This window comes from Alligator sinensis, unplaced genomic scaffold (assembly GCF_000455745.1).
Source record: "Alligator sinensis unplaced genomic scaffold, ASM45574v1 scaffold129_1, whole genome shotgun sequence".
Taxonomy (NCBI): domain Eukaryota; kingdom Metazoa; phylum Chordata; order Crocodylia; family Alligatoridae; genus Alligator; species Alligator sinensis.
Genome location: NW_005842303.1, coordinates 1,464,089 through 1,476,292, shown reverse-complemented (window position 1 = coordinate 1,476,292; position 12,204 = coordinate 1,464,089). Strand labels below are relative to the sequence as shown.

Sequence of the window (12,204 nt, the reverse complement as noted above, 5' to 3'; positions counted from 1 at the left end):
TGTTTACAAACCGGTCAGAGGGGACCAGCAGGCATTGGGGGAGTCCCTGTTCCCCCGAGCGCTACCAAGAGTGACTAGAAATAATGGTCACAAGCTGGCAGAGGGTAGATTCAGACTAGACATCAGGAGGTGCTACTTCACTGTCAGGGCAGCTAGGATCTGGAACCAACTTCCAAGAGAAGTGGTGCTGGCTCCTACCCTGGGGGTCTTTAAAAGGAGGCTGGATGAACACCTAGCCAGCGTCATTTGACCCCAGCACTCTTTCTTGCCATGGCAGTGGGTCGGACTTGATGATCTGCTCAGGTCCCTTCCAACCCTACCAACTATGAAACGATGAAACTATTGTACCAAATTGTGAGCTGCAGATTCTGTTATGGGAGATAGACACCTAAATGTTAGATGCTGCAAATCAGTGTCACAGCCTAAGACCCATTATGGATGTTGGGCCTATAGTCTAAGAGTTATATTGAGCAAATTGCACCTGGTTTCTTTGAGCACTGCGTAGTGCTGACTGTCTCAGGGGAGGTCTTCAAAAGGAATTTCATTTCCTGAGGTAAAATTCTTCCTGCTGCTCCCAGCATGCAATGGGAAGAGATTTACCGCTATGCCCTTTAAGGAATCATATATCAGTTCCTTACTGCATTAAACTACAATCAATGTAAATCAGGTTTCACTTGATTCAAGAGTCCAAACAGGGGGTTATAAACTGATTTTAAGACATAAAAGTGCACCTGTGCATAGAAAAGGGCTTCTTTGATTAGCCATTAGCTGCACACCTTGAAATCTTCAGTAAAGTTTTTAAGCCTAGTCTTACTCCCAATGAGCATCTACTTCAGTAGGATGCACTCACCTGGGGCCCCCATTCCTCTTCAGCCTCCTCATTTCCCTTAGATGCATTCTTGAGGTTAGATGTTGCATTCAAATCCCTGCAAAAGAAGACAGACCACAGCGAAATGAGATTTATGTTTGACACTGCCAGTTTTTGTAGGTCCAGCACTTTATTTTGGTAAAAAGTAATTTTAAAAACAGAAAGGGTTATAACAAGACCAGGAAACTGGTAATTGTATCCTGCCCCTTCCCAATGAAATGTTGCTAATCCTAATCTTTTAAAAATCATGACCCAGGCCCCCAAAACTCATAACAGTTAAATAATAATTAATGTGATAGTTTTTATTTTATTATTTTTATTTGCTCCCTGTTCAGGTGGCCTTTAAGATTCACATTGTCAGGAAAATGCAAGAGCTAGAAACTAGCATTCTTTTTCCTGAAAGTCTCCATTTATAGTTAATCACCTTATTCCAGAAGCTGAAGTTTGACACTATGAGGGTAGCAACATTTGTTTTGTCCATGGCATTAAACAAAAATTAAAAACTAATGCTCTGCTTGGGCCTAGGATGGACAAACCAGAGGAAGCAAATCAAGACCTCATCAATTCTGCAGCAGTGCAAAGCCCCATAGGCAACAGGAGTGAAAAATAGGACCGCGTTATTCATTGCCCTGATACCTGTGGAGGTGTAGGTCTGGCTCCAAGAGGTGCATCCACACATGCAGACACGTGCACCTGCAGCAGCTCAAAAAGCAGCAGCACATATTTGTGCTGGAGATTTTTGCCTTAGCACACATGCCTGAACGTGCACTTCGGTGTGGGGCAAATTGTGCCACTTGGGGCAAACTGACCCTTCCCAGCTCCTCCCAGATTTTCAGCCAGGGGGAGCTAGAGGCAGTATAAAAAGCTGCCCTGTCAAGCAGCTCAGGGCTACTTGCCCTCAGGAGCTTCTGAGGCCCAGCCAGTTGGTATCTGGGGAAACTAATCTAGAGTGGCCCCTGCACCCTCTATCCATTGCAGCAGTCTGGCAGTGCGGGCTGCTGCCTAGCTGTGATCTGCTACCACCTGTGACAGCATCTGTTCCCTTGTACCTGTGGCCCCTTGGCTGAATGCCTGCTAGACCCAGACTGGGATTGCATGGCCACCTGGGCTGTGGTATAGGCACTGTAGCAGAGCCTTCTGCACCTCTAGGCAAGCTGCCAGCGGGCCATGTCTGCACAGTTGGCCTTTGTGCAGTACTGCTGTCATATCTTCTGGTGCCCCCACCCTGCCATCTGGGCAACTATTGCCCAGAAGATGTGCTTGCTGCAGTGGGCAGCTATGAATTGTCGAAGTGTGTCCTCTTGGCCCCAAAGGGCCAAGTCCGCCACCTCATCTGCCCTCCAGCTGGGTCCCTGGCGCTGGCCCTGGGCAGGCTCCTCTGCCTGGGTCTCACTACTTGCTTCACTAGCAGATATCGTGGTATTCCCTGTTTTAAAATAGCAAATTCCCTGATAAAAAAATCCCAAATTCTGTCATTAAAAATACCCACAATCCATGTTCTTCCATGATTAAAATGAAATACCACCATATGTAGAGAGATAAATTAAGCAGTGTTTTACTGATATATTTACAATTTCAAAGCAAATTGAAAGCCTACCAGTGTCTCTATCATCATAATAAATGAATTGTAAGTATCTATACACTTTGGCATTTGTTTTGGGGGGGGGTTTTTATCATAGAAAAATCAGAGCTGCCCTTACCCCCTCGCTCACCAGGATGTGAGGCACTGAGCAGCACTGGCATGCCAGTTCCCTGCCCCTGCCCTTGCCCCTCCCTCCCAACCCATAACCCCCACAGTGCCCCTCACTCCTGACCTGCAGCCCCTGCCTACCCCCACTAGCTCCGTCCCAGAAGCAGCTCTGTTCCAGCACAAGGACATGGGTCCAGCTGCAGCTGTCCCACCTGCTACTTTGTGGCTCTGACCAATGCCAGCCCTTGAACAGTGACTGGGCTGGGCAAGCCCCTTCCCTTCCAGGCTGGCCTCCCCTTGCACAAGCTGCTCTAGGGGCACAGGGGAACTCTAAGCCTGGCTCTGGCAGCCTCTCCTAACTGAAGCACTTCCCCACCTCCAACCCCCATCTCTCTGTCTCTCTCTCTCACCCCTGCTGCCACCTCCACCCCTCCCTCCAGCCCATCAAACATCCAAGTGGCACCTGGGACCAGGAGCCACTCCTGGTTGGGGCCGCATGTCCCAGCACTGATGTGGGTACAGGGCAGGGCTGCAGTATGGCAGTTGCCCCTGGAGCCACAGCTCCTGCCATCAGGTCCCATCCCATCCTATTTGGCTGGCTGGCCACTCAGGGTGTGAGATTTGTGTGGGGGATGTGGGGTTTGGGGTGGAGAAGAGGTTTATATGGGAAGTTTGGGAGGGTTTGTGGGTGGGTGTAGGGTTTGTAGGGGTGAGGTTTATGGGCGGTTTGGGGCTTGTGCAGAGGTTTGGAGTGGTGTGGAGTTTGAGGCTGGACATGTGGGTGGGTGGTTCATGGGGGTGGTTTGAAGGTGTGGAGTTTGTGAGTGGCTTGTGGGGGGGGTTGTGGGTATGGGGAGGACTGCATGTGTGGGGGGACTGCTCAGGAGGGGTGGGTCCCCTGCTCACCTCCCAGCACAATGCATATCTCCCCCCCAGCAGCAACAGTGGCCATGGGGTGCCCAGGGCCCATTGCTGGCAGAGTCCCGCCCCGGGCACAGTGCAGCCCTGGCTGCTTGGGACTCAGCACCGCCTGTGCCACATGGTGTGGGCCCAGCTCAGAGGTGTGTGCCTTCGGGCAGGACTGAGCTGCACTTGCTGTTACCCGGAGCCCCTGGCACTGCACATAGCGGCCACATGTCAGGCTAGGCCAGATCCTGTCTCCATGGAGCTGGCCCAGTCTGATGGCATGTGGAGCACTTGAAGGCAGCACCTGGACTGGCCCAATGTGTGGCTCTTGCATGCAGTGCCAGGACCCTGGGTAACAGCAAGAGTGGCCCAGTTCTGCCTGAAGGTGCACACCCCCGGGCCAGGCCAGGCCTGGCCCACACCATGTGGCACAGGTAGCACTGGGTCCCAGGCAGCTGAAGCTGTGCCATGACATGGGGGGATTCTGCCAGTAGCAGGCCCTGAGTGCCCCACAGCCTCTGCTGCTGCTGTGGGTGGGCTGTGCGCCATGCAGAGGGGTAGGCAGGGGACCCACCCCACCCAAGCAGTCCCCCCTCTCCCACACATACAGTCCTTCCACATCTACAACCCCCACCCCACTCACCTACAGTCCCCCCACCCCCACATCCCTACTTACCAGGGACAGAGCCTGAGTTCAAGACACTGCTGCAACCTTGCTCCAGTCCTATTTGCCCCAGCGCACTGAACAGTTTTTTATTCCCAGCATGCCTCTTGCACAATCTCAAACTGCTTTGAGATATTGTATCAGGCATGTGCTCACTCGTTTGGACGTACCCAAGTGGGGTTATCTGATTTACACATGACTTTAGGTCTCGTGTCATCATATCCAGCACTGGTAACTAATGATCTACCAGTGGGTTGATTGTCTAAAGGCTTAATAAGTATTGTTGAGCCCATCCAAACATCATTTCCAAAACTGCTGATGGGGCTGCCTTCTCCCATTTAAATCCTGCAGATGTTTCCATGACAAGCTATTGCAACCTCCTGCCTGTACTAAAAATAGCTAGCTCTTCGTGAACCATTGTGGATTTTGGCTCAAGACTCCCAATTCTCACTGGAGTTCTGGCAGCAGTGGCAGGAATTTGGGCTCTGGCACCCATGATGCCACCACTGCCACAGCCACAGGGGCAGCCCCCATACCCCCCCCCCCCCCCCCAGCCACGGGGCCAGCCACTCTCCCACTGGCTTGTGGAAGGAATCTTGGCTCTGGCAGAACCTGGGACTCTAACAACTGCAGCAGTGGTAGCCAAGTCTTATCAGGGTTCCCTTACAGCACTGCTGCCTAGCAGGGAGCCAGCCTTGCTCCCTCTCTCCATCTCCCTTGGAAGAAGGAAGGGAAAACAAAGGACTCTGGGATGTTGGGAGTCCTAGAGACTCTTGTAGCACTACATGCAACTAAACAGCTGTTACATGTGGCACTACAGAGAAGTTTCTGTTTCAAAGGGGTACTATTCTGTAGAGCTCAGGCTATTTGTAGCACACTAGTGGTGCTACAAAACGTAAACATACAAGGACTTTAATAGTGCTACAAATGTAATAGCTGTCTATACCCTCAGATTCTACCATGTAGTGCCAATTGGTACCAAAGTATAGGATAGATCCCCAGCACCACAGATTTCAGTGTACATATGCTGATTTATACCAGCTAAGCTTCTAGTTCCCAGTATACAGAAACCATAACTAGAAATCATATAAAAAGGGGGGAAGAATAACTCAGCAAGTATATAATATTCCCAGATATCTCAAAATCCAGTGAATATACCTAAAATGCTGCATTCATATACCCCAATCCAGAAACTCTATATTGTAAGTAGTGGACAGGCTGTTTCTTACACACAGGGTGCATCTACACATGCCATTAGGGGGCAGCAATAAACTGCAGAATTTATTGGAAACTCCTGAGCACACAGCTGCACATGCACCTAGACTGCAGTATACTGAGCCAGGTCACAGCAGCCGAGGCTGGCAGGGGGGGCCCAGGGGGCAGCCTGCCAGCCCAGGGCTGCTCTAACCAGGTCAAATGTGCTGCAGAGAGGCTGGATGGGGCACAAGGGCCGTGTGTAGATGAAACAAGGGGCGTGTGTGCACAACAACACTTTAAAGTGGGCTAAATGATTTTGCATTGCTTTTAATGGTGGTGGTGTTCACACACCTCAGTGGCGTATTGCGCATTAATTCCAGGCACTGTACGAAATTCAGCAGTGTAAAGCACCTTATATGACTGAAAGGAGTTTTAGTTTGCTGCCCCTACAGCTGCAGAGGTAAGTACTGGACTACATGCAGCTCCTCAGCTCTGCAGGAAGCCCTGCAGACAGCTTGGCAGCAGCCTGGGAAAACAGGCTCCACCCAAGAAAAGCGAGGAGCCTGATTTTTTTTCTCCCTGCCCTGGAGCCTGCCTCCCTGCCTGAGGTGTGCCGGGGCCCGGTGCTTCCCTCTACACTTGCGGTGTCCCCTGGGACCGCCTGAGCCAGGTGCCTGTGGACAGGTGCCACCTGGAGGGGCTGCTGCGGGGAGAAGCACCAGCCCTCCCCCCTCCACCTCCCCTACCACCCCTGCAGCCCAGGGATTGCTCCACCGACCAGCAGCTCTTCTCCCCTCTCCGCCGGAGAGGCAAATAAGTCAGCAGGGTGTGTGCACAACAAGGGGGTTTAATCGGCCCTAAATTGAAGCTGTGTTTTTTAAAATCCACCGCTTCAGTTCACAGCCCCCGTTTCATCTACACACACCCAAGAGTGCTTCAGCATGGGGCTAGCCAGCAGGCAGCCCCTGCAGTAAAGCACCCTCATGCCCCAGCCATCTGGGCAGCATCTACATGTGCGCTGCCAGGCACAAAAAACTCTGCAACAGGGTAGTACTTGTATTTACAAGTACTACCCTGCTGTGGAGTTTATTAGTTTTGTGCACACTAATGGGTGCATATGTAGATGCTGAGATGTTTACTGCACAGTTAATTAGTCAACTGCACAGTAAACATCTTGTGTAGGGGTGTCCATAGAAAGGTAATTTACAGAATCCAAGACCTGCCCTTAGAAATGGAAACATTTACCCTCTACAATGATTCCTTTAGCAGTCCAGACATGTAGAAAAACTGCGTGTAAGGTATGTATCTATTGACACCCTGGGATTAATGTCAACTGAATGCCTGTAATTTGGTATTATCAACTGACTGCCTGAAATCTGATGTTGCATCACTTTCTTCAACATGCATCACTTCCAATGATACAATATCTTCCCCACGAATTGCACCTTTGTGCTCTGAAATTGTTTTCTAGGTTTCTAATGGCTTCACACTATGTGACAGTACTGCATACGTAGGCATGGTTTCCCAAAAAATATGGCAAAGTAGAAAAAGATTAGACACCCGGGGATTTGTTCTCTTAGTCTCCCCGAACCAGAAATATTTTCCTCTATCCATGAATTAACTCATTGTAACCTAGTTAATCTTTACCAAAAATAGAGAGGATTTTATAGATTTTCATCTGCATCAAATAGTGTTTTCCCTTCTGATTATAGTGACATATAAAATTGGGATAGCGGGCTATTATTAGGCTTTGGGCAAGCCATTCATGTCTGTGCCAAAGGACCCATATGACACAAAGAACTCTTCTTCACTGCAACACTTACTTTGTCTTAGTACATTTGAATCACTCTGCTCCAGGCAGCCTAGGTCAAAAGACAGCAACTACACTCCAAAATAACATTCAAAGTACAGAGGTTGGATTAGCGGCACAGAATGATTCAATTAAGATCTGATAAATTGTTCAAACCCCTAACATTAGCTGTATGAGCAGCAGCAGTAGTCCAACTTCTATCCTTGCCCCCTGCCAAAAGGTTCACAATCAATTTAGGCACAAACCTCAAGCTAACATGGCAGCAACAGCTTAGATTAATGACCTCCAACCCCTCCTCCGAAATCTCAAGGTAGCTATGGAGGACAAACCTGTCCTGCCTTACAGGAAGCTCTGTGCCCCTTTATCAACACAGGCCACATCATCACTGGACCAAACCACATGGATTATAACATCCCAGATTCATTTACCTGCACCTCTACTAATGTCATATATGCCATCACCTGTTTACAGTGCCCCTTTGCTGTCTGCATTGGACAGACAAGGAGATACCCACATGAAAGAATGAATGGACACTGATCTGACATCAGTTCCAGAATGACAAACAAGCCCGTGGCAGATCACTTTAACCTCCCTGGACATTCCATCACTAACATCAGTGGCTATTCTTAGACAACAAAACTATAAAAATGAATTGGAAATTGCAGAACAAGAAATCATCCACCGACAGGATTCTGTTAAATATGGTCTAATTCCAGACTACAGAGCATTTCCCCTTTACCTGAATTAGGTTTTATAACACTTATGTCCCTGAGTGGATTTACTGCCTTGTTTTTTTCTCTCCCTACTCAGCTTGCCTCTGCCAGCAGTCCACCTTCCTTTTTGCTCCCCCTTCCGTAACCTTTGTAGTCTAAACAATACTTTCTATTTAGAAGTTCTACTTCCTACACTTCCTTCACAGCACCCGATGAGGTACACCACTGCTTACAAAAGTGTCGGCTATGCATCTCAGATTTAGTCAGTCTGAGTTTCTAAACTACCCTGACTTCTGCCTGTCTTCAGACTAACATGGCTAACTACCTCCCCCAGCAGAGAAAAACACTATGATGCAGTGGAAAGGAAAAAAAAATTAACAGATGACCTAGATGTAACCGACAGTGTTTAGTACCTACTTGAGACTATATCCCAGGTTATCCTATTCCATTGTTAAAGATTAAGTCTTAAACCTAGGTTAAGCTCTTCAGGTCATCTCTGTTAAGAGTGCTGTGTAAAACCCTAGCATCAATCTTGTCAGCAGGAGTTGTGCCACTGACTTAGCCAGGACTTCACTCCTAGCCTGGAATTGAATGGATTTTTCCAGGACATTATGTTCAACTGAAAAACTTCTGAGAATTTATCTCTACAGATCAGGAAACAGGCATTGTTCTGATCACAAAAGAAAGAAGGGATTTAAAATACAAGTACTGATATATGTGGAGTATGACAGAGAAGGGGTTGAAAATCATAGAAATTTAAGTAACATACATGGAGGGTAGCCTAATCCTTCTCACCTGTCCCCTAATAAAGAAGGATCAATCTAGTGGCCTCAGGACACACAACATCTTGCCAGTGTAGTTACAAATATTAATCTAAAAATAGTATATTTCCTACTGGGATGATCTAAGTAAGAGAAAGTTATTTTTTTTTATTTTTCAGCCTGCACTGCCATGCTAGAGTATATACAACCTCCCTGTGCAGCATTTCTTAATACAAAATATTAATAAATTGAGATAAGTGGAGGCAGAGCATTCAGCACTGTCATAGTAACTCACTGACCGAACATTTCATATGTTCACAGCATAGTTTTAAGACTAGCAAAGGAAAGTTAAAAAAGGGTTTAAGGAGGAATGTATAAAAATTATCTCATTAATTTTAAAATAATACAGTAAAATTAGACACAGAATATTTAAACAAAATCTTTATGTATGACTTAATTTTACAATTTCTCATAATGTTGCCAAGTTTACACTACAACGAAATAACTTACACTGAAGAGTCAGCCGAGCACTTTTTTGGGTCTGCCATGCTGTGTACCTCTACAAAGCCGAGTGCAGATGAAGTTATTGCATTCAAAGCCTGCAATGCTTGATTCGTTCTAGCACTTGCTACTTATACTGACTCTTGGAGGGAGAGGTCTCGAAACTGAAACTTAATTTTCATGTTCTGCACTAAGTAAATCAACACAAAAAGATTGATTTCTGTGTCCTCATGACCTTTAATAGTCCTTGAATGGGTACCCTGTAAACAATAGGGGGTGGAAACCTTATAAATTAGTTTAAGTAAGTTTAGAATTACTGATGCATAACAGACATTCCTCCTTGAATTTCTTTCACTTTCTTTGACTACGTTCATATACACATAACATGTGATGCAGAAAAAATTCAGTTACCCATTTACAGGAAAGGAGTGTCTTTCTTTTAAACTAAAGGTTTCTGTTTCACAAGTCAGCTGTTTTCCTGTATTCAACCAATAGAGCAAAAAAGGAAATGCACCCATTAAATGGTTCCAAGAATTATGTTCCATTTGGTTCCAAGACACTGTGAGCCAAAGCCTAGCTAGTGCCAAGCAACATCTTCCCACTGAAATGCGTTTACCCCAGTGTGCGCTCAAGCCAACCACAATACCAAGCCAGCCTGTGACAGGCCCATGACACTTACCACAGTGCTGGCATCCAGGTGGCTGGTCTGCTGGAGGGAGGAAACCAGCACGGCCAAGGGGAAAAGAAAGAAACTGCACCAAAGAGAGAAAGAAGAAACAGCTGGGTCAAGCAGCCAGTGAATAGGAAGCTGCCATGGTGGACCCAGCTGGGGAAAAGGGAGATTTAAGGGATGCTGGGAGGGCAACCCAGGGTCAGATGGAAAGAGGAGGAGACGAGAAGAAAAGAAGAAGACCGGTGAGATCACAGAAGAAGGGAACCAACCCTGGAGCTTAAGGGAGAGTTCCAGTCCTCTGACTTACCTGGAGAGAACCAGTGAAGGATCTTCTTAGACAAGAAGAATCATCACAGAAGCCAAGGAAGCTGCTCATCTAGTGAGTCCAGCCCTGGGGGGGTGTGTAAAGGTAACCACTCCAGGAACCTTGAAGAAGATAGAGATATGGGCACAGTTACCCCCCAGGAGGGAGGGAGTCCATCCCTACCCTGAAGATAAGGGCAGGATTAGACATAAGAGAGAGCTGCCTTGGGACCCATACAGGGAAGAATAAGGCAAGCAGCCAAACTAAGACGACGACTCCGGGCAGGGGTCCTTTAGACTGAGGCCAGAACAATGGCCTCAGAGGCAAGCAACAACAATCCCAAAACACCTGGTGCAGATAGTGCAGGGGATGGGGATGGTGGAGCTCTGTGAAGTTCAATCGACGCCTTGAGCCTATAACAACCCTCATCTCCCAAGAGTGTTTGAACATCTTTCTCCCATAACATCAAAGGTGTGGCAGGAAATTTTTTATGAAGGAAGAAACACTAGCATCAGCAGGGAGATGCCTCAACTCTAGACAGCATGCCATTGACCTTCCATACTGGGGTACATGGCTGGGTAGCAGCAGGCCTAGAACCCCAGCTGCCTGGGGAATAGCCACAAAAGGGAAGCCAGGCAAACCAAGCAAAGCACACCTCACCGAACACAGAATGCTGAAGTGTTGTGTGCGTGTAGCATCGATGCCCTGCTTGCCTGCATCACATGAGCATGTTTAGTTTCATTATCATTAAGTTGTGCATTCGTCAGCCAAGAAGGCCTCATCACACTCCCATGGGGGACTGCACAGCCAGGCATGCCAGGAGAATGAATGGTGCTAGTAGCCCATCGCAGACATCACCGAGACCAGACTGGACCATCTGAGTGGGAAGGGGTGATGTGTGGGGGTGGCAGAGCCTCACAGAAGACCCACTGGCTAAGCCAGTGGGTGGGCATGGCACACTAGCTGCAGCGCTGCAAGCATGTGCCTGCCACACAGCCATTCTACCTAGGTCAAGAGAGGGTAAAGGGATCTGCTCCACAAGTCATGGATTCTCTTAATGGCACATATCGCCTGGAAATACCCTGTGAACACCTGAAACTAATGGCATGTCTACATGAGACACAGTTCAAATGTCAGGTAGAGATATCATAGCATTAGGCTCCTGGCCATCTTTATAGTTCTTTGTTAGGGAATATATTTGACAAGCTACACTCTGATGATGCTAGTCCCTTGGGGATTCAGGCAGCCAATTCTATAGTCTTGGTGCATTTGCTGTGGTGCCTCTCTCTCTCAAGGAACAAATGGGAGCAGCCAAGGGAAAAAACTCACTCTGGTCCATCCAGCTTCAGGAATAGGGGGTCCCCATCTGGCAACAGGAAACAGCCTGAGTGAATTAGCATTCAGTCACTTAACTGTGTCCCTGGGCCACTTCCAATCTGACCTTTTTTGCTCATGGGCACTAATCCCATATTTGGTTCTCTGGGGCTTTCTGCACCACCTGCAGTAGCCCCTTCCACCTTGACTTCAGCACAGGCCCTGTGTGGAAGCCTTTTCACCACTAAGAACTATCCAGCCAAGTCCATACACTGAAGACAATGTTTACCTCGTTATCTAAGGAACAGCCTGAACTGATCTTCCTGATTCTTACAATTTTACAGCCCTTTAGAGGAGATGGAGCCAGAAGTGACTGCTCATCCAGTTCCAAAATAGATGTCTACCTTGACTGCCTTATATGGTGCTGTTCCTCTTTATCTTGTGAGGAGGTGGTAGGCAATTTTTCACAGCTGTGAGCCAGAGCTTGTGATCCAGCCTTCTGCTACCACCACAAATCTACACCCCCAGGGTGCCAAAGCTGCCCATGCCTACCCTTACATGAAATGCCCAAGCCCTCTGCAGCACAGGTAAGCACAGGAACAAATGACCAACAGAAAGGACTGCAGAGTGAGAATCTGAGGAGAGGATGGATTGCTCAGTGTAGCTGTGTTCTGCCTGATCTCCCCAGGCTGCCATGGGCTAGATGCAACCTTTTCATGGGGTGGAACCAGCCTGTAGTTCATAGGCTGCCAACCTTTGCTGTAAGGGGTCAAAATTACCTCTAAATAAGACAGTTCAGGAAC

The 12,204-nt window shown here is 47.9% G+C and overlaps 1 protein-coding gene across 2 annotated transcripts in view; it reads right to left on the bottom strand.

The window, feature by feature from the left end:
* The window catches only part of LOC102368375 (lysine--tRNA ligase-like), a 58,268-nt gene extending 48,359 nt beyond the window's left edge, over positions 1-9,909 (bottom strand). The window contains exons 1-2 of one of the 2 annotated variants that reach the window (XM_025209698.1): positions 9,790-9,909; positions 851-926 (exon numbers count right to left, since the gene is read on the bottom strand). In XM_025209698.1, coding sequence (XP_025065483.1) covers positions 851-926; positions 9,790-9,803 — 90 coding nt within the window. In that variant the 5' untranslated portion in view covers positions 9,804-9,909. Of the gene's footprint in view, positions 1-850; positions 927-9,119; positions 9,237-9,789 lie in introns of those variants that run through there. The other variant, XM_006028303.3, reaches the window with a different exon arrangement.
* Between the last annotated feature and the right edge of the window lie 2,295 nt (positions 9,910-12,204).